General features: G+C 43.9%; 1 protein-coding gene across 1 annotated transcript; it reads left to right on the top strand.

Annotated features, from left to right (window-relative positions):
- Positions 1-22660: 22660 nt before the first annotated feature.
- Positions 22661-26386, top strand: LOC130111198 (trans-1,2-dihydrobenzene-1,2-diol dehydrogenase-like). Its single transcript, XM_056278293.1, has 7 exons — positions 22661-22750; positions 22885-22996; positions 23102-23265; positions 23915-24167; positions 24310-24434; positions 25028-25178; positions 26277-26386. The coding sequence occupies exons 1-7, from the start codon at positions 22661-22663 to the stop codon at positions 26384-26386; spliced, it is 1005 nt and encodes a 334-aa protein (XP_056134268.1).
- Positions 26387-27250: the final 864 nt, after the last annotated feature.

Here is a 27250-nt window from a genome sequence, read left to right as displayed (position 1 = left end):
TGCAAATCCACATTTGCGGCGGCCTCACCCAGTACCGTCCATGTAGTGTCTTTGTCCACGTCTGCATCCAAGTTTTGTCTTTGTTTGATGGCTGAGAGAGCTGGCACTGGATTGGCTGGGAGAGCTTGGTCTGCAGCATCCCTTGGGCCCAGGGACCATGGCTCTGCCCGGAGCTGTGCCCAAAGAGGTAACACTGAGGGCAGTCTGACAAGATGCAGAAGCGGGGCAGGCTAAGCTCAGTGCTAGCCCATGCACACCGGCAGTTCCAATAACACCGAGGGTGGTCTGGCGGCAGCCTCGCCTGGCGTTGACTGTGGTGTTTTTGGTGTTGTCATTTGGAGTGCGGGGAGGTGTGTCAAAGGTGTCTGGCTGGGAGAGCTGGCACTGGATCGGCGGAGGGAGCTTGGTCTGCTGCGTCCAGTGGGCCCAAGGACCATGGCCCTGCCTAGAGCTGCACCCGAAGAGGAAACATGAAGGCGGTCTGACAGGATGCGGGGCAGGCTAAGTTAACTGCTAACCCATGCAGACCGGCAGTCCCGACAGTCATCCTGGCTGGCATTTGTTCCCTTGGACAGTGATATTTTGTTTAGTTTGGATATATGTGTTAGTTTGGATAAATGTCTAAGTTTGGATATGTGTGTTCTCGTAGTTTTTGGATATGTGTTTTTGTCTTGCACTGCTGTGGGCAATGATATTTCATTTCATGTATGCAAGTACATGAAATGAAATGACAAATACTGTTCCTTATTCCTGCCAGTTATAAAAAACAGCCAATTCAAAACAACGCAAAACAACACAAAGAAATATGGTGCAAATCATACAGTAAATAAGACACAATAGGGATACTTTACATGTGTACAGGTAAACATGCTCGCCCCTTCTTGCCGCCTCTAAAGTGTTTAAAGTGATACTGACATCAAAATCTGAAAATTCCTATTGACAGGCTATGTTCCGAGTTGGAATGTGACCACGGAGAAATTGTGCCAGTGGATATGTAGACACCAGTCTATTTGCATCTAGGGTTACACAGCCCTCTATACTATGTATGAGACCTGTGGATCACTAGATCCATGTCAAACGTCACCGTGCTACCGCTCATGTTTAAAACCATAAAATAAAAACTTTATATCCACCTACCTGTGTTTTATTGTTGTTTGTAACAGATTTTGAGTTATGAAGTCAAACTACTCACCTAATTGTGACCTTAATCGATGTTTACTGGTCTGTTATCATGTTGGCGGACATGAGCGGTAGCGTGGTTACGTCAGGAAAACAGTAGCCAATAGCTTAGAGTTCATAAATCCATGCCTATTTTCGGTTATGATTCAAACTCCCAATGTTAAAAAATGTGTTCAGAAAAGGCATGTCAGTCTCTCTCTAAGTGAGAGCAATAGATAGATATGATACAACATACTGAGATGTCTACACCAGTGACAGCCAAACATATAAAATGTGGACAGGTAAACAAAAATGCTACACGCACGCTTAGATTTACTTTATGGAAAGTAACATGTCATTTCGATGAGGAAACAATACATTCTTTCAATCTACGTGCCGGGAATGGGTGTATACCCCACTGAATATTTTACTAATGGTGCAGGTTGCCTCTCTGTATGCTTCTGTACTCAAAGCAACCAATCCAGACAGGGTTTCCTTCAGCCAGGGGTTTTTACATTGCATAATCTGAATGAAACAACAATCCTTCCCTCAAGTTCAAGTGGGAGCAATGTATTTATTTGTTCCAGACTACCTTTGACGTTGCAACTGCACATTAGAGTTTTTCATGGGAATCTTTTTTTTTTTTTTTTACAAAATGGTGAAACTCCAGCACACGCATATAGTGTCGGTGCACAAACAACTGGTATGTGTGTGCTTTCAAATGCATACATGTAAATGTGTTTGTGCTAAGATGGATGGGGGAAGGACAGGGAGAGAATATAAACCACAGAGTGAAAGGGTGGAGGGGGGGTTGACAGGATGATGTGAGGAGGATGACGAGGGGAGAAGGTCAGCGAGAAACTCGGGCAGAAGAGGCTAGTGAGGTAATGAGAGAGCAATGGAGTGTGTCTGGGTAAAGAGAGAGAGAGAGAGAGAGAGAGAGAGAGAGAGAGAGAGAGAGAGAGAGAGAGAGAGAGTGAAAGAGAGAGGGGCGGTGTTTTTGAAAATCCAGTTCTGCTTCTCTTCTAATCCTGGCACAGCCATTGGGATTAAAGGAGGCAGTTAAACTCCCTAATATTTCATGTTTTATATGAGCCAGCCTCACAGGAATTTTGATCATGAATGTAATTTTTGTGACAATTTCTTGAAAGAGTGGGTGAGTGATGTTTTGTTTTTCTTATCAGTCCATGGATCAATCAGGACTTGTTCCTTTCCCATTTCCCCCATTCGCTAGGCATTAGATCCCGATGCCAAACTCTTCAACAGTTTGAATGATGATTGAATTGTATACAATTAGGGTAAATACTATAACATTTTCCAATCAGGAATGGTCAAGACTAAAGAATTATCACAACTGAACATAAATATGCAGCAAAAGCTTTGCTTATTTCCCCCCCAGAGATGAGCTCCAATCATAAATCCCACTAATTGAGTATTTTATTACTTCCTTTCATCCTTCTCCTATTATTGCCCCGCCCCCTCCACCGGATGACGCATGTGCTCGCTTTATGAGACAGGGTGACTAATTTTCTATATCCAGTCAGGGCGGGGAACAACGGTCTTATAGGCCTTATGGAAAGAAGTCGGTGAATGATTTCTATAATTTACACATAACACAGCTGAAACTTGCAGGGCTCCAGTGGGGGTGAATCTACTTTCTAATCCCCTTGGCCGAGCCAAATGCTCACACGGCAAAATAAGAGAATTGGTTTTTCCAGGTAGTGGGCTCAGGCGCTTCATTAAAGGATACTGTCTTTTCTTTTTCTCTCTTTGGCTGCCCCACAGAATCTTCTTCCTCCCTTCACTCTTCTTCAAAGCCCTAAATCCTTCTGACCGTGGACAGGTGTACACAGTTAATAAAACTAACAGCCGGTAGGCAGAAGCATCTCCTCTGTGTGTACAGCGTGTTTGTGTGCGGGTACTCAGAACAGTAAACACACACACCTTTGCACACGTCAATGTTAACACTCACAGGCGGGCAGAAGCCCCATTTCACGGATAGGACTGGAGCAATGAAAAAGCCAATAGTGTTCTCTCTAGGGCCTTTCTCAACACTTGGATGCCACCAAAACCATATGAAAAATAAAAACATCCATCTATCGCTGCTGCGGAAAACATTTTTTCACTGAATGTAATCATCATAATCTCCATCATCATCATCATCATGAATTAAAACACTTAAAGCAAGAAGGTGCTGCGATAGTGGGCACTGTTTATCGTTTAAAGCACAACAACAAGATGTCATAGCCAGGCCAGTATTTAGGTATGGATGCTCTGTGATATGCCACGGGTGAGAGGCTGGGTCATACGGTTTGATATGCAAGTGCACAGCAGCACAGGGTTCCCTGCAGCGGACAGGCAGCTCTCTTGTCAGGGGTGTACCGAGGCATGACATGCGCCCCCCCCCATCCCCACCCCAAACACACACACTGCAGATGCACACAGTCACATATACACACACACACACACAGATCTCCTGTTGGAAGCCATCATCCACAGGACGGCTGATAAAAATATCACAAACCCTATCGAGCAATTAAACGGGGAGATGCAGTCTAGTGCGTGGGCTGCTTAATGGCATCACCCTCCCCACAGTAGTCAGTGTGACTAGGCAATGTGTATCAGTTTTTGCATTTTCCTGTGTGCACACGTGCGCGAGTTTGCGCATGTGTTGGGGGGGGGGGCAGCTATATAGTGGTAAATTAAAGGGGCAGTGAAACAATAACATTGGCTTTAATGTCTTGACACGTGATCTAAAGGATATCCCAGAGGGCTTTTCCATCCAAGGAGCATTTCTGTGGAAAGAACGAGTGCAGATTCTTACCTCTAGCTGGTGAATGCAACAAAGGTAATTTATTGTCTATCTAACATTTAGATAGACAAAACAACAAATACATTAACTTGTTTTCAAAACAGGTTCCACAAGGTTTATTTTCTTGCTCAAGCTGCAATAAGGAGTTTTTCACTGATTTATCAGCCTGATTAATAATTTTGATGCCTCTATATGACCCGACATAATCAAATGAGACCATTAGTGAGAAGATTAGATATTACTATGTAATGTCTCAAAATGCTCATCTTGAACGTAAAGATTCTGATTCAAATTCTGATGAAATGATTTACAGCACACAGGTGGGATACATAGCCACACTTAGAGATGCTCATTGCTGCCTATCTTGCAAACACTTTTATTTTTTCTCCAAAAATACCATTACATCCTCTCACTCTTGTCTTTAAAACAAATGCACGGGCTCTCAGAGGCTAAATGTACATCTTTGCAAATGTTTATGTGAAATGAAGTCCTTCTTCCAGGAAACACAACCACTTTTGTCCACAAGGGTGCACGAAAGTGGACAAAATCCCAAACTCCTCATAGCACTGTTAAGACCTTGGTTTTTTAAAATGCACTGGACATTTGTCTTCCACTTCTTCCTCTAAAACATTTAGATTAGCCTGAAAAAGTAAGTGAACAGGGTGACCCAGCAACTGAAGACACCGTTGTTCAACTGGTCTAGTAATCGAGCAATGGTTTAGCTCCCAACCACCCACCCCCCCAAAATGCATTCCTGGACTGTGCTGACACCACACCTCACTAATTCTGGTCAAACGGGACTTCATGGAGGCGAACACTTCATAATGGACATTCCTCAAACTAAAATTGACATTATCAACTGGGTGATTGAGGTTTAAATCTGGCCTGTGTCTCAGCTCCTGCCAGGGTTGATATTCTCACCTCAGCAGGGGGTCTGTGATGGACTCTCTATCGCCTCACACAATCTCAGCCAGCTGATACAAGGCGGCGTCGTTGTGGATTTGGATAGTGACACAGTTGTTTTTTTTCCCTAAATAGGAAACTTGTTTTGTGCAATGGGCTCGTGTGTGTGTGCACAAAGACATGTGCTTGCCTGGGAGAGAGATAGTCACTGAGTGAGAGAGATACAGTATGTATGAGAGAGAAAAAGGTATTAGAGGACAGAGAAAGATTTTTTCCCTAAATAGGAAACTTGTTTTGTGCAATGGGCTCGTGTGTGTGTGCAAAAAGACATGTGCTTGCCTGGGAGAGAGATAGTCACTGAGTGAGAGAGATACAGTGTGTATGAGAGAGAAAAAGGTATTAGAGGACAGAGAAAGACCTTTGACCTTTAACCAAGTCTTTCTTAATGGTCAAATTTTTCATTCACATTAAAAACCAGTAGTAGTAGTAGTAGTAGTAGTAGTAGTAGTCCATAGGGTTAGTGGTTGTGTCAGGAAGGGCATTCGACATAAAATTTTGCCAAATCATTATGCGGATTGACAAAACCATACCAGATCGCTATGGTCAAGGGTTAACAACGACCGCCATTGGTGCTGTGCCCTCACAGGGTACCGAAACAGGGAACAAGCCGAAAGAAAAAGAAGAAGAAATAATTCCATTCCAATTCAGAACTATAAAACGATTACTGATGCATCTTGATACATCAACGTTTTTGATTTCTATACATGATTTCTTTTTTCTCACTGTGACTACTTGCTACTTTTAAAACATAGCATATCTGTAATGATCCATAATTAAAATAAACAGAAGAATTTACTTCCGTTATCTTTTATTAATACAGTAACAAATAGAAGCGATGTGTCAACTGAAAGGTCACGTTTCTCAGCATGGCAAAGAACCAGCAAGAAAAGAAACAAAAGTGTACCTGTAGCAGCATCCTTGCTGTAAATTAACACGGGTTTCAGCAAGACTACAGCAATCACTCGATAACATAAAAAGCTGCCCTCATTCACAAATAAATAAAGTCTTCAACCAAAATCCTCCTGTTATGGGCAATGAGCACAGAATCCCTCAGACAAAAAGACAAAACAACAAAAACAAAACATTTTGCTGTATATTAAAATCAAAAACAGCTTTCATACAAAAACATAGAATTCTGTTCCAGCTCTCATACAAAACTAACACTTTCTGTGGAATGTGGTAAAACAATACATAATGGAGGAAATACAAATAATATGCCACAATGAAATCATGGAATAAAGTGCGCAGTCACAGTAACATAAGATTCTGTAGCAATGGATGTCCATGCGTCGCATGTTATTGCTATCCTACCCGCTTTCCTCAATGATTCCATGACTTTGGTTTTGGTTTCATTGTAGAGTGTGAGTATCGCTGTGTTGGTGAAAAAACGTCGAGGTGGGATGTTGTATCTTGGCTCCAAAGTGTGCAGCATAGCGCGAAAGCCCTGGTTCTCAATGACTGAGTAGGGGAGCAAATCGTTGGCAATAAAAGTTGCGATCAACTTTGTGATTCGCTTCGCCCTTTCTGAGTTCGGTGGAAGCTTTGATATCAACTTGTTCAATTGTTCTCTGCTTGGCAGCAACTACAACAGACTGTTTTTCCTCCAACTCCAGATGGAAACGTGAAATATGGTTTCTCATGTTTGTTGTGTTCCCAAAATATTTCATTTTAGCTAGACAACTTGCATACAGTGTGGCTCTTGTCCAGGTCCCTTTTCCCTTCAACTTCATAGAAGCCTAAATGCTTCCATACGCTGGCTTTTAAGCCAGAGTGTGCCAGTCGGATTGTGTCCAACTTCGGTTGCTCGCACTCAGCCATCCTCACCAAAACTGAAGAAGTAGCCTAGCTTAGAACATAAACACGACGCACATGTTATACTTCCGTTATGTTTCACCATCCAGTTGGTTCAGTGGCACCCGTAAGGAGTGTACAGCCCAGTCAAGAATTGAGCTTTAAATTTCTGATTTACTGGGTTTTCTGCAGCAAGACAATCTTTTATGAGAGAAGCTTGATGTATCCAAGAATTAATTTTTTCCCCCACCCCTAGTATTAACACAGATAGTCATATATTGAACAACAATCCCGATATACAGCAAAAAACAAATTCTTCCCAGTTTGAAATCATTTTAGAAATATGTGAACTCACTTTTCAGCCGAGCAGCCACTAGACCCCCTGTAGCATGAGTGTAGCATCTGTGGACCCTTGTGCCTTTCATTTTGTTTCATCTACTAAGCCAAATGCCCATTTTTGCCTGACCTATCAGAAAATTAACCAAGGTAACACATCTGCACTGTGCTGCCGTGTAACTAGGACCAAAGACAAACAGGCTGTCTTTGAAAATCTCTCCTAAACCTCTGAGCCACTGCAGCAGTGCAGAGAAAAGAGGGCTCAATCTGGGACATCTGAGCCATAAGTGCTGTAAAGTTTCTTCATCATTACAGAAAGAACGGTGACTTCCTGTTCTAGGATCTATATGTGCCACATGTCAGTTCATAGCCACAGCCCCATGTACCACCCTCCACTGTACATCCGCAGTGCGTTTCTCTGTGGGAGGTTTGTACAGGGACTTCCAGCTGCCTTTGGGAGATGAACCTGTTGTCAACACACTCAACTATCTCGACTCCTGTACACTGACTAGTGATGTTCTGTTGAGAATCTTTACAGTGACTTCATATAAGGCCTTCTTTGATATTCTTGAGAAGTCCTGTAGTTCTGGTGTTTTAAAAGACAAAAAGGCCCTGTTCACTTCCTCCTGCTCCTCCACTGCAGCACAGATGGACAAAAATGGAAAAACAGGCCGCACAACTGGCTGAGCCTCTCCACACTCTGCTCCCAGTGCCTCTCTGAAGAAACCAGGAAGTGCACTGATCACTTCCTCCAACAGCCTCTCCATTAGATGAAAAGATTTAAAACCAGTCTCTTGGCTCAAAATGTCAGCTGTTTTCCACTGTCTTCCTGATCTGGATGCACTATCTTAGTAAGGCCAGCTCTTGTGAGGGATCTCCTTACACTTATGGAGCCGAGCATCCTGCAGTGTATCAGCGGGTTACAGAACAGTGGTTGCTCCCCTACACTGCCATAAATCGTGGAGTAGTCTCTCTTGGTGTTTAAGACTGTTCCCCAAGCTCGGAGGACAGCCTGATAGAAAGGTGTTGTAGTGAACTCCATGCCAGCTAGGTCCAGAAGGAACAAGTGTTTGTCATAGTTCAGGTTCATAATCCTACGAAGCAACAAGCTGTTGTTTATATTATAACAGTCGCTGCACAGTTTGAAGGCAAAAAGCTGTGATACAACTGTGGAGATCAATCAGGTCCTGGCCTTCTCCTAACACTGGTAGGAACAACACAGCAGATTTGGTCGAGTGAAAGCCTCCCCTGAAGTTCATCAGCCTCTTCAGTACTTCTCTTATGAGAATGTCCGGAGATTCTACAACTGTAAACCGGTGCCAGAACATCAAGGCAATCAAGTTATTAACAATCAAGACTCTCCCCCTATAGGACAACTGAGGCTGGATCCAAGTCCATCTAAACAATCAGGCACTGATCTTTTCAACTAAACCTTCCAGTTTTTGCTCAGAAAGTAGTCACTGCCCAGAAAGACACCTAAGCATTTCATCCCTTCTGTGTTCCAATGCAGTCCCGCTGGAAATGTTGGTTACTCTTTATTGTTCCACTCCCCCAATATTAAACCCTCAGATTTTGACCAATTGACTTTTGCAGAAGAAGCTTGTTCGTATAAGGCCAATTTCTGCTTGAGAATTTTTAAATCATTTTAACTCGTTATGAAAACTGACATCGTCAGCGTATCCTGCTAAACTAAATGAATTAGTGATGTTCTCTGAAAAGATTAGTCCTGAGAGACCCTGCCTGAGCTAAATTAAAAGAGGCTCGATGGCCAGGGTGTACAGCATTCCAGATAAGGGACAACCCTGTCTTTTACCTTTCTGAACAGAGACAAGTCGGCTGAGTCCACCTCCTACCTTTAAAAGAACACTGGTTTCAGAATACGATTTGATCCATGAAATAAATGTATCCTCAAACAAAAAACCTTCAAGTGTTTTGAACAAATAACAATGATCAACCCTATCAAAAGCCTTCTCTTGATCTACAAAAAGAAGGCCAATGTCCAGCTCCTTAGATATATCAATAATATCCTGTATCAAAAAGATTATCCTTGATTGTACGGTCAGGAACACAGTACATCTGGCTATAATGTACAGCAGTATCCATACACTCTGAGTCTATTTGAAAGACATTTTGCAATTATTTTATAGTCTGTACATAACAATGAAACTGGTCTCCAGTTTTTCAGTAAGCCAAGATCTCCTTTTTTGGGTAACAATGTTCGGATAGCCCTTCTACAACTCAAAGGTAAAGTCCCTGAATCCAAATAGTCTTTAAATAGTTCATGTAACTCGTGTCTAATTAGAGTCCAGAACGTCTTGTAAAACTCCAAAGGAAGTCCATCAAGGCTTTGCGACAGCTGAGCTGCTGAACCGCTAAAGACATCTCATCAAAGGAGATGGGGGACTCCAGTGAGGCTACCTGTGTTTCATCCAGCTGAGGCAGTCTCTCCAGTATCTCCTCCACACAGTATGAGTCGCAGTTTTTCACACTGACCAGGCCACTGTAGAAGTCTATGGCCAGCTTCCTCATCTCTGATGGATCTGTTGTTACTGCCCCATTTGGAAGCTTGAGATGCATCATCACATTATTTTTTCTAATTTTTCTTTCAAGCTTAAAGAAAAAAACGTTGGAGCATCTATATCTTTGATGGTAGAGATTCGAGTTCTGATTAAAGCACCCTTTGCTTCCTCCTACTCTCCCAGGTCCTGCTAATGCCATCACTTTCAATAATCACTTCATCTTCTAATATCTTAATTTCTTTCTGTAATTCTTCAAAACAGATTTTCTCTATATCGAATGTTTTTGTTTTTTTTGTATTGGTGAATTTGGGTGACATAAAATCCTTATTTGTGTTTTTCCTACTTCCCACCACCGAGCTAAGCTCTCAAAATCTTTCTTCCTCAGCTTCCATTGACTCCAGAATTCAGAGAAGAACTGACAGAAAGCTTTATCATGTGTTAACTGTACATCGAAGTGCCAGTAGGGACAACGTCGAAATTGAACTTGTAAGGAAAAATCTGCCACTACTAAATGGTGATCTGAAAATCCAACAGGTGATATTGTGGACTTAATTAACCTGTTGTTATATCAGAATCAGATTCAGACAACCTTATTCACCCTAGAAGTGCAATTCAGTTTTTACAATCTACCCAGGCCATACACAAACTCACAGACAAGTGGCAATCATCACTATGTCAGAGACAATAGACAGATCAGTACATGGGCAAGAGATGCACACTGTCACCCTCATGTGGCCCTGCATGCAGACTCACATGAAGACCAGGCGAAGGGCAAAAATTAATACAAGTTAAAAGAAGAGACTAAATAAATAAATGAAGCATTCTAAGATGCATTGCATGTTACATTCCCCCACTACAGTCAGTGAACGTACAGGCCCACAAGCCATGCGAAAAACAAACAAGGTATAAACCAACTATTGTGTTTTAAAACAATATAAAGCATTTATTTAAAATTACTAATCTCAGCATTTAACAGCCTGATAGCAGAAGGAATGAAGAACCTAGAAATAGCGATTCTAGGTCCTTCATGTTTGATATAGATAAATCCTATCCAACCTGGCTGCCCTCACACTACCCTCGGTAGCTTTCACCCATGTGTACTGCCTAACTGTTGGATTAAGTTTCCTGCAAACATCCGTGAGGTCATTTTCTGTGACCACAATGGACAGAAATGAAGCTGGCGGTGGATGAGGCTCGTCTGAGTTTCTGTCAATTGTATGATGTGTAGTGCAATTCCAGTCTCCTCCCACTACTATTACTGATCTACTATTAAACTGTTTAATTTTGTCTTTCAGTTTGTTAAACAATCTCAAACAATCAATGCCAGTATTATAAGCATACACATTTATGAAAGCAAAAGGTATTTCTCGGATTGTTGCCTGAACTACTTGGATAATGCCCTGTTCCACTTCACATGTCAAAACACTCATTAAAACGAGGCGCTATGAGAAGAGAACCGCTAAACCCGCACTAAAGTTAGTACCACGGCTCAAAGAAAACTGGCCTGTCCAACTCATTTCCCACTCTACCTCACTGTCTACAGAGCTAGTATGTGTCTCTTGTAAGAAGAGCACATCTATGTTTTGAGCTCTACTCCGCTCAGCTACCAGACCTCGCTTATCTCTATCCTGTCCTCCATTTATTTTAAACTTCCTACCTGCAAACTTTCTATAAAAAAAGAAAGAAAAGGAAGGAAAAGAAGACAGTGAAACCTTTCCAAGAGGAAAACACCTTTTGTGTATCACCCACTTTTTATTTCTGTGCATTTTAAAGAACCTTTCCTCGCTTTTCTTTCATAAGTTTAGTCATAATCTTCTTTAGACGAAACCTCTTCTGTTTACTAAGCTCTTCATATCCAGCCATTTTTCTAATCTTCATAACCGAGTTAACAAACCTGTCCACATCAGAGAAGAAATCTGTTATTTCCAAAGACCGTCTGCCATAAGTTTCAAGGAAAACATTAATCTCCTTTAATGGATATGACTACTGATCGTCATGTGACACAATATCAGTAAACTGTGATAGGCTATCATCCTCTAATATTTCCTCATCTTCATTTTTTGCGCATTCATAGTGTGAGTCACCTGTTACAGACCTGACTCTCAGCCTTAGCTGTTTGACTGTCTCTCACTGGTTCTGTCATTCGGTATCTGCATGCACCCATAACCTGTGTTTCAGTATCACTTAGATTACTGTTATTTTCATTATTGCTGTCCTGCTCAATTGTTTCACTTCTTTCCTTCATATTAGGTTGCGGATGACCGTTTGTGGTATCTCCTGCTGCGCTGTTTATGGGTACCGCTCTCAGCAGCGCCACCAGGCTGTGGCTTACCTGAATTACTGCCCACTGTGGGCTCCCTGTGCAGGCAGGTTGAACGTTTGTGGCCGACATCGCCACACTCAAAACATTTCATACTGCCAGAACATCTCTAAATCAGAATTCCCTTACCCCAACCCTTTCACTTTTTCAATTTTGCTATTCAAGTTGAACCGTGTCTCTCTGAAGTTTAAATTGTTTAAAAATAGTATTATAGTTGTTAAAATTTTAATTTTGGTGTCATTCGTTTCCTAACAGACATACTAACATATGCAATGCATTAATATCTCAATTGAGTATTTATCGTGACAGACTATAGAGTTTAAAAACCGGCCGTCAATTTGACCACCCATGTTCGTTTTAGGTAGGAGTGAAATCCTGGTCGTTTTGGGGTGTAGAAACGGGGTTGTGCATTTTAATGCAACATCAAACTATAGTGATATAAATGGTATTGTCTCACTCTATATCTTGTTTGGAAACATATTGATATAACACAAAAAGTCGATGTACCGCCCAGCCCTAGCCTGGAACACATCAAACATAGCCATATTGCCTCAGATAGCTTTGTGAGAAGAGTCTTCTCACATTGTTTCATCTGCCATAATGCTGAAGACTTCACTGTTTTTTACTTCTATAATTTCGGTTCGAACCATGTCTGCCAAACAATCCAGAACCTCATTCTGAATGATTTTGCTTGTGTACTTTGCATTATGAATGAAAGTCAACCTTTTTTTAACAGCTTTGTCATGGTTAGCAATTGTCTCTAGAATTGCCATGAAGTTCCCTTTGTTATCCGAGACTGCAGACTCATTGTGTGCTCTTTGAGCAATGTTTTGCGTGGCAGTAAGTAATAGCACTTCCCCAATTGTTTTTATATATTCCCGATTTTCTCTAACCTGTTTGTTATGTTCTTGTTTAGGACATTTGCTAGTGTTGCATTAGTTGTTACAGCTCTCTGATAGTCCCTCCATGCAATCACTGCTTATTTGTGCCACTAAGATTTGGCATGGATTGCAAAAAAAAAAAAAAACCCTCTCTGTAGGTTGCTTTCTTCCAGTTTTTGAATACGGATGGTGAGTCAAATACTGTGTCTGTGCTATTAGGAGGGCTAAAATGTCTGCAGGCGTAAGTTTAGAATACTCAATCCAGGGGTGAATGTTGTACCAGGCCGCCTTGAAGCTCCTCCTCCTGTCCCCCATCAAGGTCCTTGAAAACAATTTCAAGTTCAGCTGCATTGGTGGGTCTTCTTTATATTTGCGGATATCTGTGGAGAAAGACAAACCTATATCATATATATATTGGGGTTTTCTTTCGGAAACCGTCGATTTTATATATATATACACTACCGTTCAAAAGTTTGGGATCACCCAAACAATTTTGTGTTTTCCATGAAAAGTCACACTTATTCACCACCATATGTTGTGAAATGAATAGAAAATAGAGTCAAGACATTGACAAGGTTAGAAATAATGATTTGTATTTGAAATAAGATTTTTTTTACATCAAACTTTGCTTTCGTCAAAGAATCCTCCATTTGCAGCAATTACAGCATTGCAGACCTTTGGCATTCTAGCTGTTAATTTGTTGAGGTAATCTGGAGAAATTGCACCCCACGCTTCCAGAAGCAGCTCCCACAAGTTGGATTGGTTGGATGGGCACTTCTTGCGTACCATACGGTCAAGCTGCTCCCACAACAGCTCAGTGGGGTTCAGATCTGGTGACTGCGCTGGCCACTCCATTACCGATAGAATACCAGCTGCCTGCTTCTGCTCTAAATAGTTCTTGCACAATTTGGAGGTGTGTTTAGGGTCATTGTCCTGTTGTAGGATGAAATTGGCTCCAATCAAGCGCTGTCCACTGGGTATGGCATGGCGTTGCAAAATGGAGTGATAGCCTTCCTTATTCAGAATCCCTTTTACCCTGTACAAATCTCCCACCTTATCAGCACCAAAGCAACCCCAGACCATCACATTACCTCCACCATGCTTAACAGATGGCGTCAGGCATTCTTCCAGCATCTTTTCATTTGTTCTGCGTCTCACAAACGTTCTTCTTTGTGATCCAAACACCTCAAACTTGGATTCATCCGTCCACAACACTTTTTTCCAGTCTTCCTCTGTCCAATGTCTGTGTTCTTTTGCCCATCTTAATCTTTTTCTTTTATTGGTCAGTCTCAGATATGGCTTTTTCTTTGCCACTCTGCCCTGAAGCCCAGAATCCCGCAGCCGCCTCTTCACTGTAGATGTTGACACTGGTGTTTTGCGGGTACTATTTAATGAAGATGCCAGTTGGGGACCTGTGAGGCGTCTGTTTCTCAAACTAGAGACTCTAATGTACTTATCTTCTTGCTCAGTTGTGCAACGCGGCCTCCCACTTCTTTTTCTACTCTGGTTAGAGCCTGTTTGTGCTGTCCTCTGAAGGGAGTAGTACACACCGGTGTAGGAAATCTTCAATTTCTTAGCAATTTCTCGCATGGAATAGCCTTCATTTCTAAGAACAAGAATAGACTGTCGAGTTTCAGATGAAAGTTCTCTTTTTCTGGCCATTTTGAGCGTTTAATTGACCCCACAAATGTGATGCTCCAGAAACTCAATCTGCTCAAAGGAAGGTCAGTTTTGTAGCTTCTGTAACGAGCTAACCTGTTTTCAGATGTGTGAACATGATTGCACAAGGGTTTTCTAATCATCAAATAGCCTTCTGAGCCAATGAGCAAACACATTGTACCATTAGAACACTGGAGTGATAGTTGCTTGAAATGGGCCTCTATACACCTATGTAGATATTGCACTAAAAACCAGACATTTGCAGCTAGAATAGTCATTTACCACATTAGCAATGTATAGAGTGTATTTCTTTAAAGTTAAGACTAGTTTAAAGTTATCTTCATTGAAAAGTACAGTGCTTTTCCTTCAAAAATATGGACATTTCAATGTGATCCCAAACTTTTGAACGGTAGTGTATATATAAGGCCCATACTATAGCAATCAAGAAACACCATAACATCATAAGGCTACACACTTCTACATGGACACACCATATGAACTGTAATTACACGGCTTTACAAGGAGACAAATATTTTTTCAACATCACAAACCTGATGGTCCAGTGCTTGTGGATGCAAATGTATCCTCTGTCTGTGTCTCGCACTCTGCTTATATGTCACCCTCAGCCTCATTCTCGGAATCTTCATCTGTCTCTCCTTCCTACTCTGTGCCCTCACTTTGAAACCCATTCTCTCCAACTAACGAGTCCTCTGGCTTTCTCTCTGTGGCACTCTCCACTTCCTGCTGTTTCTTTTCAGCTCTCTCAACACCTGGATCATCTGGCTTTGTCTCAATGTCTGCCTCATCACACATCCATTATCCAAACCGCTTATCCTGCTCTCAGGGTCGCGGGATCCCTGTGTGATGGCCTGGCGGCCTGTCCAGGGTGTCTCCCCGCCTGCCGCCCAATGACTGCTCGAATAGGCTCCAGCATCCCCGCGACCTGCCTCCAACACTATCACAAAGCTTACAAGAAGCACTAACCCTTTCGCGTGTAACTTATTTTGTGTGCTATGTAGCGTGTGTTACGTCACATGGTTCGCTGTGTTTTCATTGGCGTTATTAAACTTCTCGTAATTTTCAGTTAGCATGTTCTATATTTTCAATGGTAAATCGCTGCTTCTTCAAAGCTAAAATAAACTAGAATTTTTACAATCTAGTTTCCTAATCGCGCCAGTTTTAGCATACGCGCTAAACGGCTAATCACGCCGGTGTGACCGTACGCGCAACAGGGTTGACGCAAGCAAACTGTTAGCCGTACCCGTTTACGCTGGCTACTACGCATTTAACTAGTCAACAACGTTTTCTGACCAGAAGTCTTACCTTGTTACAGCTGCACAAATAACATAGCTTTGCTCACCTTCAATTCTTCGTGGCAGTCTCGCCAACGTTTAGCTTTGCTTCTGTTCAAGGTTGACAGGCGGTTGGTTTGTAGCCTACTTTGTTTGTTTCGCACTTCAGCCAGCCAGTGGCAGTGCACCACTCTAAGGGATCCGGCTAGAATGTTGAGCCACATTTGTTCCGTCTTTCGCGTCAGCGCCTTATCGTCGCGAGAAATATATACGCTGCCCCATATATATATATGTGTGTGTGTGTGTGTGTGTGTGTGTGTGTGTGTGTGTGTGTGTGTGTGTGTGTGTGTGTGTGTGTGTGTGTGTGTGTGTGTGTAAAGTACTAATAAGACACGTTAGTCCCTAGCTAGCGGGTCTGACCCTTTAGCCGAGCGGTTAGTGATGTCGCCTTGTGGTGCAGTACACCTCGTGTCGAATCCCGCACCGGGCAAGAAATTAACCGCTTACTTCTAATATAGTCTTGCGCATCCAATATCTGACTTCCGTGTGCTGCGAAGCTTCCGCTCGGGAAGGGCTAAAAATAGCTCATGGACGCTGCCCATATATATATATATGTATATATAAGTAAGTGTATATATTGTAGCGAATTCGGGGGGCAGTCCGAGATACCGTCGCCACAACAGGGACGCGAACCCGTATCTCCTGCACCGCAAGCGACAACGTTAGCCAGTAGACTAAAGGGTCAGACCCGTTAATCAAGGACCAACGTGTCTACTTATCCATGAACATTACACTACTCCCGTCCTTCGGGAAGCGCGTCCCCGCGCTTATGCATATCAGCTCCTTCACATCTCAGGGCGCCTACGCTTCCGATGGCCTTACGGTCGCTCCATCCCACTTCTGACACCAATGTAGCGAGAACTCGGGGGACAATGCAACCCCAGGAACTGCCGCGGCCGGGAAGCGAACCCGTATCGCCCGCACCGCAGGAGACATCGCTAACCGCTCGACCAAAGGGTCAGACCCGTTAGTCAAGGACCAACGTGTCTACTTATCCATGAACGTTACAATATATATATAGTATATAGTATATATATGTAAGTAAGTGTATATACAGATAGTATATAGTGTGTATATATACGTAAGTAAGTATATATATATAATACGGGGCAGCGTCCATGAGCTATTTTTAGCCCTTCCCGAGCGGAAGCTTCGCAGCAAACGGAAGTCAGACATCGGATGCGCAAGACTACATTAGAAGTAAGCGGTTTGTTGTAATTTTCTTCGTTTTTCTTCACTGGGACACTGCCCCATTGTGGGATGAGGATACGACTCACCGCTTTTCTCCGCTTAGCGGGTAAAAGTGCTGAGGTCATTCTGCTGTTCTAGCAATGCGGTCTTAAAAGCGTTAGCAATGGCATCATCCAGCTCTTCCTTAGGCACTGTAATCATAGGGTTTTTTTTCAACCGCGGCATACTCTCGCCTTCCCGTTTGCCCCCGGGCTTTCATTGAGACATTAAACTGCGATGTGTTATTAAAGTTGGCCGGAAGAGTAAATGAAAAAGTAGTTTAGGAGTTGTTGAGAACGAGCGCGTGCATCGCAGTCGAGCGCCACCCAGAAGTCCTCCTTGTTTGACAGTCAAGCAGAAATAAACATCCACCCCAGGGGCAGAACTCCCTCTCAAAGGGCTTATTTACTGGTTTGAGAAACATCCATTTCAGCTACACGTTATATAAACATCACACAATCTCTCCAAGAGAGGAAAACGATTTCTATTTCTGTGCATATCAGCATATGCATTAAGTCAAGTCAATGTTTATTTGTATAGCCCAATATCAGAAATTACACATTTGCCTCAATGGGCTTTACAGCAACACAACTACTGCAAAAACATTTGACATCAGGAAACCTATAACCCTTTGTCTTGTACGTACCTTTACTATTGCGCCACAATTTCTATATGGTTTTGTCTGCTTTTATTTACAATACTTATAAAACACCCAATGAAATTGAAAGTGATGGCTTGTTGTATCATAGTCTTACACTGAAACTAGCCTCATTTCAATATCTGCCGTTCATGCAGGTTGGTACCAAGCTGTATAAGTAAGGTAGCCCCTTTGGCAATAATGGACACTATCGGGAACAAAACTCCATTAAAACTTCATGAGAGTTTGGTTGTATTCTCATCAGGTAATCTGACATTGTTAGTGATAACCAAACCAACAACGCTTTGATTACTATACAGCTCCCCAAACCTGCTGATATGGAGTTGGTACATGGGATCTGGCGTAACCTAGTAGCAGTCTAGAGAGAAACTGCATTGTAACCCAATGTAGCCTCATGTCCTGTCATAAAACATAAAGCTAGGCCACACTGACGAAATCAATTATCCCAATATTTTTGACTGAATACTTCTATATAGATAATACAACTATATTTTGAGGATGACTATTCATGCTTTCATAAGATATTTACAGCGTAAGAGATGTGCAACACACTCTTAATGACAAACAAATTTAACTTTACTGTTGTGACAGTCTCGTGACCCTCATTAGATAAAACATAATGTAGAGTAGCCACACACACATATTTCTATGACACATGAACAAGCTACGGTAATGTAGACAACCAGGTCAAGGCAATATTATAGATATATACATGTGGAGTTAAATAGGACGGGGGAAAAAAAGTTGAAAACCACCTTTTGTTTGGACCAGGAATAGATCATATGGAGTCTATTCTGGGGTCTGTAACATATTTAGGCTTAAAATATATAATTGGGAATGTGGATATGATGAACAATCAGGTAGAGGCATTCAATAAGTTCAGAAAATTGTGTCCATTTACTGTAATGCAGCCTATAAGACCAGCGAATGACAACATTTAAGTTATGATGAATAAAGTATTCTGATTCTGATTCTGATATCACGATATTACAATTATCATTGAATCTCATATCACAATATTAATAATTTCATATTGATATATCAAATACATTTTTAAATCTGACATTGTGGACAAGTCAGCAAAATGAATAGCATGTAAGATATGAGTGATTACAGTGCATGTGTGTGGCTGAAGGGAAAGCCAGAATCAGAAGGGACATACAGTACAGTACACTGGGAATAGTCTCTCTGCCATCCCTGGTGTGGCTATGACTTGGAAAGCCATGGAAACCACAGCAGTTTGGGCTCAGATGAGGATGGTAAGTGCGTGTAATAGCCCAGTGTCTGGCTGGGCTGTCCCAAACGTCCCTCCACCTCTTCCCCCTCCACTGCTACAACCCCCCTCACCCCACCCTTCTCCCAAAATGAGGGTCCACTAAGTCGGCTCTTAGTCCAGCCTGCTCCACCGCTCAGCCTCCCAGCGCATGCTTGCTGCAGACAAAGATAGGACTCTCAAAGGGCCGGCACAATGCTGAGCTCAAAGGCTCCCATTTCTGCAGCGCTCCTCTCAGTCCCCCTCAATCACACTTTTTCTAATGAAAAAAAAAAATCTCAGCCCTCATACCAGTACATCCTGTAGCATTGACAATATGACTTGCTGTTCCCCTCCGTACACTTCCCTCTCCCTCCGTGGATTCATCAAGCGTCCCTACCCTCCTCAAACCAGCTGGCACCACCCGGCACGTGTTCAGCTTGTCACCCTTCCTCTGCAGTGACCTTGAGAGGGAGACGAAGAAGCGATGATGTTGCCATAAAAACAGCAGCACAACCCCCACCCACCCACCCAGCCAGGGCTGTAGGGTCTCACAGTGAGTTTATGAGGACTGGCCCTTCAGCCAGAGACCCTGGGTTTGAGTGTCTGCAGGCATCTACCTTGCCAAAGTGTCCTTGGGGAAAATCCTGAAACCCTCAGTTCCAGAGGTGCTGTTCAGCAGCTTACCCTTTGTCGTCTGACGTCCATGAGGAGGGGAAGGGGTGAATTAAAGGAGAATCAATAAAGAATCTCATATACAATAAAGACACAGCAGCAAAATGGTTCTCAATTCTAGTGATGGCTGATTCTAAGGACGGGAAGTGAAACGTCCTATGCATAAACCCCGTCAATCAAAACAGATTAGGAGACCTCCCTCTGGGCCATCCTATTTCCCATTAAGTTGGAGTTACTGATGAAATACCGTCCATTCTGTGGTAAGATGAAACTGTCTGGTTTTGCTGGGCCATGTTCTGTCTGTCCGATTAAAACCTTGTATCCTTAAAAAAGTGAACTCTTGGAGGAGAATTTAGATCTTGTCTCAAATCCCCAGCCGCACATTGCCAACATTTATTTGGGGATTTAAACGGGTCTTTGAAACAGGTCTTAGTGACTCTGGGGCTTTAAAACTTGCTCGATGAATATAGGACCATGAGCCTTCCAGTAAGGTAAACTCTTCTTTTTTTTTTGAAGAAAATCTCCAAAATTTGACTAAAAAGTATTGTTGTTGTTGTTTTTTCATGACAGCAGCCCATTGCAACATCAGCAGCTAAGAAGAACAGATTCCTTATGACTGCAGGATACAGAGATGGAGTTACATGACAATTGGTGAAACAAGCGTCCACTGTGATCAAACATCTTCACAGACAACATTTCTGCCTGTGGTTGCTCATTGTATGGCACACTGGATGCCATTCCTCCCTGTCCGGGTGACTCGGGGATACAGACGAGAGATGATGCATGCATTTTTAATCAAAGAAAGACAGTGAGAAGTGATAGGAGTGGAAGGCAATCATCCTGGCCGTACTGAATTAATCAGGCATCGACTTCCTTCCGCATGCCAAGTTCCCGAATGACAAGTCTCATCAGCTGTACTTTCTGCAGCCATCTTCATTGTCCATGTCCGTCACCGGGTGAGGCTCAGCACACTGGTCCAGGCTGCGAACCTGGGCTAAGCTACTCTTTGTTAGAGCTGAAAGTCTGATCAGCACAGAGGTTTGTCCTCCTCGTGCCCTTGATCTTAGGCAGGAGAGTGGGTGCCGAGATCTCTGTGGATTTTCAGCAGGAATAGCTTGGGTTTGGTCTCTGTCTAGCGGCTGACAGTCATGGTGCAGCTGAGAGTAGGGCATTGGGGTGTCGGTGTGTGGCTGCCAGGTGACCCCTGTCCAAATCCTGTCTAGAACACCCCTCTCCTACCACCTGCGCCTCTGCGTTGTACGCCTGTCAGCTGGCACTGAAGTCAGATAACACAGATTCAATCCATCACCTCACACCAATCCAAAAACCAGTCGTTCTCGCTATGTCAGGTTGCACCTCTCACTCTCACACTTCTCTTTCATTTAACACCTGTGGTGATGTCACCACATGCACCAACCAGCACCATGATGCTCCGTGCGCTTAGAAAAGAAGAAGAAGAAAAAAGAACAGTAAAAAAAATTACCCAAGGAGGAGATGGACATTCCCATGGTAACCAGGTCCTGTGGTACAGGCAGGGATATCAGGTCAAGCCCGATGCCATTTGCATACAAATTGCCCAGCTGGTACCTTGTCGTTATGACAACGGCACACAGCTCCCAGAATTCATTTGGAAGTGAAACACAAAAGCCGAGCAAGCCGGCAAGTGGAGTGTCATTGATAAAAATTTCTTTTCTCTCGCGACGAGATTGTTTTGGTGACAGCGTGCTCTCATGTCAATCCAATCACCATATACCTGCAGGGAACAGACTCACACAAGGAAGGACAGCAGGAAGAGTCCACACTTCAGAAATTGAATGATTAGACAACATCATAATTTTTGATGGCTACTTCAGTTTTGAATGGATTTCCTTACTGAATCGCTATGCAGTTTAAAAAAAAAATATTTTTTTTGGAAAAATATTAAACAAAATCTGAAAATTCTCAAAAAACAAATTTTACTCCATGTTACCGCTCGTATTGCATGCATTACAAACCTGTATTTTTCTGCATCTTCTGATTTAAAAAAAAAAACCAACCTCAGGGACATTGAAAATACTGGCTCTATAGCATGCCCACTTTTTTTTTTTAAGTTCACACATGATGTTACCCGAAGCTACAAACCATAATGTAATTTGTTAGAGCAGCCTATGTCCAATCTGAAGTTCTGGAGTGAAAGCGAACTCTGCTTACAACACAGTGTCCTCTGCTGGCAGCGTGTGGCAGGAAATCACCAGCGCCACATGTAGAAAAAAAAACTGACAATATTTACCTCAAGGGCAACAGAGCGGTCACTTTTCTATAGTCATCCTGACTCAGCTTACTGACCAGTTAAATTGCCCTGCTGTGGGCTCCACACGCATCCTGTGAACCCTGGCTATCTGTTTACCCCAGCTACTATCCCAGTGGGACTCCAGTTTAATCATTTGCCTCTCCGCTGCTGTCGAACCATTGCAGGCTAATCAATACCCTTCTCAATAGGAAATAAGGGAGCCCCCTGTTTCTAGGACGTGACCTGAACCACTTTGGGAATTGTGCTGATGCAGGTGCAAGGCGAACCATTGCCGTGTACACATTAAACCGCACACCTCCCCTCACCATGTTAATGATGGGTTAGAACCCCGTTGGCACTCGTTACAGATTATCAGACACGACTGCCGCAAACCACTTCAGCCTGGATCGAAGGACTTGCATCACCAGCAAAGCAATAAAACGTCTGTTCCCATGTGGGCATGCAAGCCGCTCTGTGTGTGTGTGTGTGTGTGTGTGTGTGTGTGTGTGTGTGTGTGTGTGTGTGTGTGTGTGTGTGTGTGTGTGTGTGTGTGAGAGCACAGAAGACAGGTGACATCCGTTGCCTGCCAAGCATATAAATGCCGGTCCCTTTCTCACTGAAGTGGTGCCGGCTCTGAGGCTCAACACTTTTGCACATCTCCCCACCTTAGCACTTCCGACCTTTCGCCAACGTCACAAGTGACCAGCAGCTCAGGCCTAAACTGAGGTACAACACCCCCCCCCCCGCCCCCCCACTCATCTGTCACCTATCGTCCACAACCCAACATGGCAACCCGATGGGGAATCTGTGGCGCGGGGAAGATCAGCCACGACTTCAGCGTGGCCATGAAGACTCTGCCTGCCGGCGATCACCAGGTAGCCGAACAAACACGCTATACGTAGCTTCGTTTTCTCATGGAATGTCTCCCGTGTGTGCTGCCAGAGTGGGTGCACCGCTGTGATGGATGTGTGCGTTTGTGTGTGTGCGTGCGTTTCTCTCTCACGCGCAGATAGCAGCCGTTGCGGCGAGGAGCCTGCAACGAGCACAGGAGTTCGCCAAGAAGCACGGCGTTTCCAGGGCTTACGGCAGCTACGAGGAGCTGGCCGGTGACCCGGAGATTGGTGGGTTAGCAGCTTAAAGAAAGAAGGCCCGGCTGCCAAGACAGAGATAATGGCTTAATGACATGGTTGTTTGAAGCTGAGTCTGGAGCGTCTGTGCCCCCACAGACATGGTGTATCTGGGAGTGCTGCATACAGAACATTGGCGCGTGGGCCTGCTCTTCCTGAAGGCGGGGAAGAATGTGCTGTGCGAGAAACCCTTCGCCATGAATTCCAGGCAGGTCACCGACCTCATCGCTGCCTCCAAGAGGAGCAACGTCTTCCTGATGGAGGTAGGGCTGAAAAGACACCGTGACCACTCTCGTCTCTGCCTGAACAGGGTCCGTCGTTTGAAATATAAAGGAAAGTTCCGCTGATGTTTTTGGCATGCGCAATCAGTACTGACGTGTGGTGTAGTTGATTGAAACAATAAAAGTCCTCCTTGTGCACTACCCTGACAGAGAACGTTCTCCGTGTTCTCTCCCACAGCACCCACACGTGCCAGAATACATTGCATGCAAGCGTCTGTATCATCGTCCAGGAAATCTGTGCCAGTAGCGGGATGACATTTCCACCATTGGAAACGTAGCTTAGCTGAGAGAAAGAGGGTGGTTTATTTTCCGTGTCATTAGAGTAGGGGTATTAGAAACACTGCTGGACTGAAGTTTGTCCAGCTGCCAAGTGACACTATGATATGTCACTTAGTGGCCGGGGAAAAAAAAACAAACTGTTTCACCGCCGCTGCAGAAGTGCATAAATGACTGCAGTTGTTTCTCGTGTGCTAGCCCTGTTGCAGATGGCAGAATTTCCCTTTTACGTGTAATTTTCATTTGTTCTGCTTCGCTCGGTTCAAAGTTTCCTACACGACCGTGTGTGGACAATGACAATGGACTGTGTTTCCTCCTTACTGAGGTACTACGGCGTCTGCTCTGCTCCTCTCAGGCTATCTGGTCCCGCTGTTTCCCCGTGCACGCCGAGGTGCGCAGGCTGCTGGCGGAGGGGTCGGTAGGGGATGTGAAATTGGTAAAGGCCTACTTTGGCTCCCCTCAACTCCACATCCCACGCTCCGTGGAGAAGGAGCTGGGCGGTGGCGCTCTGTTGGATATCGGGGTGTACTGCTTGCAGTTTGTGCTGATGGTGTTCAACGGAGAGAGGCCACAGTCCATCCAAGCCACCGGCGTCCTGCTGGACTCAGGTGCTTAGAAAACCTGTCACTTTTGTGTTCAGGCTGGATACGATATAAAGGTCGGATGTTTATCGCCTGTTAATAATTTCTCCGTCAGGCCATTTGTACTGATTAACTTAACTTTATATTTATTTTTGCTGATGGCTGACAGGAGTGGATGAGTCCATGGTGGTGGTGATGAAGTTCTCTGGGAAAAGGATGGCCTTCTGTGCCTTCTCCATTGCTGTTCCACTGCCAAATGATGCCACCATCAGTGGCACAAATGGTACCATCAAGGTATGCTGTGCAACAAGTCCACTTTTGGGGGCGTTGCATCAAAACTTATATTTCGTTGTATTAATTACAAGATATCCTCCCACAGTCCAAAGACATGTGGGTCAGGTGGCTCGGCCATACTAAATTGTCCCTAGGTGTGTGTGTGTGTGTGTGTGTGTGTGTGTGTGTGTGTGTGTGTGTGTGTGTGTGTGTGTGTGTGTGTGTGTGTGTGTGTGTGTGTGTGTGTGTGTGTGTGTGTGTGTGTGTGTGTGTGTGTGTGTGTGTGTGTGTGACTGCCGGGATAGGCTCCAGCATCCCGCGACCCTGAATAAGGATAAACAGCTTGGGTAATGAATGAATGAATGAATAATTACAAGATACAGTTGTGTATTGATGAAGTACACTGAAACCTGTGTCAGTCCATTTTGAGAGTCCAAAAGTCTCATGTTTCTGAATTTCATTAAGTGAAGACTCCATTGTTTATTCAACCCATGATTACAGATGTCCGAGGTTGCGTGCAGTCAGATTGTCCAACATTCACATTTTCGGTTTTGTAGTTCGTTGTCTAAAGTCTTAATGTCACATGCAAAATAAAATTGTTCACTGTCCTCCAGGTACTTGGCCCTATGCATTGCCCTACCTCCCTGGTAGTGAAGGGAAAAGAGACACAGTATGCCCTGCCTGAACCCTGCTTGCCTCTGAATTTCACCAACAGCACTGGGCTTCGCTACGAAGCAGAGGAAGTGAGGCAGTGCCTTCTCAAAGGTAGGTCACGATGAAAGGATCACAGTGTTTGTGTCCTCAAAGAGAGGAAATGGTTTGAACAGCCACAAAAATCCCTTGCAAGTATGTCTTTGAAAAACAGAACGACGTAAAAGTACACTACAATACAGATAAACAGTAGCGTTGCCTCTACAATCTGCATGACTAGACTGGGATGCCACTTTCTTGGAGCCTCTCTTAATCTAGCCCCCACACCACCCCATCCGTTTAGTCATATATTTATGCACCCACGAAACAGGCTGATAAGAAAATGCTATTATCACTCATTTGAAGTTAGAGCGCCTAAATGCATGGTTATTATGCTTCTTTTTGCTACAAATACCAATTTGCTTTATCTTTATTCACCCAGATAGCCATGAGTTGTACTTGATCATGAATATAAAACTGGTGACTGATATGTGCACAATTCCAATTATTCAGCCTGAATCACTGGTGCTGGAGGATCACTTCGTGCAGTCAAAACTGGATCAAAAAGGTGTGGGCGTCCGGGTGGCATATGTGTGTGTGTGTGTATAGTGTAAAGCACACTATATTTGTTATGCCCGCGCCGTCCCGTCCATCCAACCCCCGTCCCTGTCCGCTGTTCCTTATTTCCATTTCAAGGAGTTGGCAACCCTACTTGCCTACCAACATGGGGATCACCGCTTCGAATCCCCATGTTGGGGGATTCAGCTTGGTCGGGCATCTTCTCAGACACAGTTGGCCGTGTCTGTGGGTGGGAAGTCAGATGTGGGTATGTGTCCTGGTCACTGTACTAGCACCTCCTCTGGTTGGTCGGGGTGCATGTTCGGGGGGGAAAGGCGGAACTGGGGGGAATAGTGTGATCCTCCCATGCACTACGTGCCCCTGGCGAAACTTCTCACTGTCAGGTGAAAAGAAGCGGCTGGCGACTCCACATGTATCGGAGGAGGCATGTGGTAGTTTGCAGCCCTCCCCGGATCGGCAGAGGGGGTGGAGCAGTGAATGGGACGGCTTGGAAGAGTGGGGCCGGATACAATTGAGGAAGGGGGGGGGTTGATTATCCCCTGTACTGGATGTTTAAACTTGACTTGTGGATATGATTTCACTCCTCAATCACAGGACTTAAAGAGAGCCCACGAATGCCTCTGTCCGACTCTGTTTTGTTGGCGGAGATCATGGACGAAGTCAGAAAACAGGTGGGAGTTGTCTTCAGTCAGGACAGCCAGTGACGTCGCTCCAAAGACAAGCCATGTGATCTGACCGAGAACCCTTCAGTGACACAGTGAGAGCAACACCGAAGCAGGCTTTGAAACTGCACATCCCCAATGACACTATCTGATGTAGCCTGTGACAAAGAGCAAAGTTCAATGAGACTACTGTGACCTGGTTAGCCATGTGAGCTAGCACTACTACTACTACTACTACTACTACTACTTTCGGCTGCTCCCATTAGGGGTCGCCACAGCGGATCATCTGTTTCCATTTCCTCTTTGTTTCCATGTCCTCTGCATCTTCATCTGTCACGCCAGCCACCTGCATGTCCTTCCTCACCACATCTTTGGCCTTCCTCTTTCCCTCTTCCCTGGCAGCTCCATCTTCAGCATCCTTCTCCCAATATACCCACCATCTCTCCTCCACACACGTCCAAACCATCTCAACCCGTGTGAGCTACAACTACTATGCAGAATTAGAAACACAATCACAAATGTTTTTGGCTGTGTGAAATTTGGCCATAGTTGCTTTGGGTTCTTGAAGAGGTTGATGCAAACATTCAGTATACATTTCACAGCCAAGAAAACACAAGTAAAACCTATAAGCTGTCAAATACCGTTAGTCTTGGCAGTGTACGTAATGTATTTTGCAGAGAAAACACATCTTTGAAGTGAAAACACAGCTCTTGTACCAACCTATCCACTGCGTCGACTGTAGCGTCAACCTATATGTCACTGTGGTTTGTAAGATTGATGAATCTAATAAAGGACTGAATTTTGAAAAAATGTAAGACTGCATAACTTGGTAAATATCAATCGTTATGGAGAGGCTTAGCACATCTGAATCAGAATGCTCTCATCTCTGATCCTTGCAGGGGTCCA

The sequence above is a fragment of the Lampris incognitus genome, chromosome 4, assembly GCF_029633865.1.
Source record: "Lampris incognitus isolate fLamInc1 chromosome 4, fLamInc1.hap2, whole genome shotgun sequence".
NCBI lineage: Eukaryota > Metazoa > Chordata > Actinopteri > Lampriformes > Lampridae > Lampris > Lampris incognitus.
The sequence above is the reverse complement of the archived record's forward strand: the minus strand, read 5'-3'. Positions and strand labels throughout refer to the sequence as shown.

What these genes read in the sequence shown, in the direction of transcription:
- LOC130111198 (XM_056278293.1), top strand. Translation starts at nt 22,661, where the DNA reads ATGGCAACCCGATGGGGAATCTGTGGCGCGGGGAAGATCAGCCACGAC. An exon ending in CGGCGTCCTGCTGGACTCAG is followed by an intron (nt 24,168 to 24,309) that starts GTGCTTAGAAAA and finishes GATGGCTGACAG; the next exon opens with GAGTGGATGAGTCCATGGTG. An exon ending in GAGGCAGTGCCTTCTCAAAG is followed by an intron (nt 25,179 to 26,276) that starts GTAGGTCACGAT and finishes CCTCAATCACAG; the next exon opens with GACTTAAAGAGAGCCCACGA.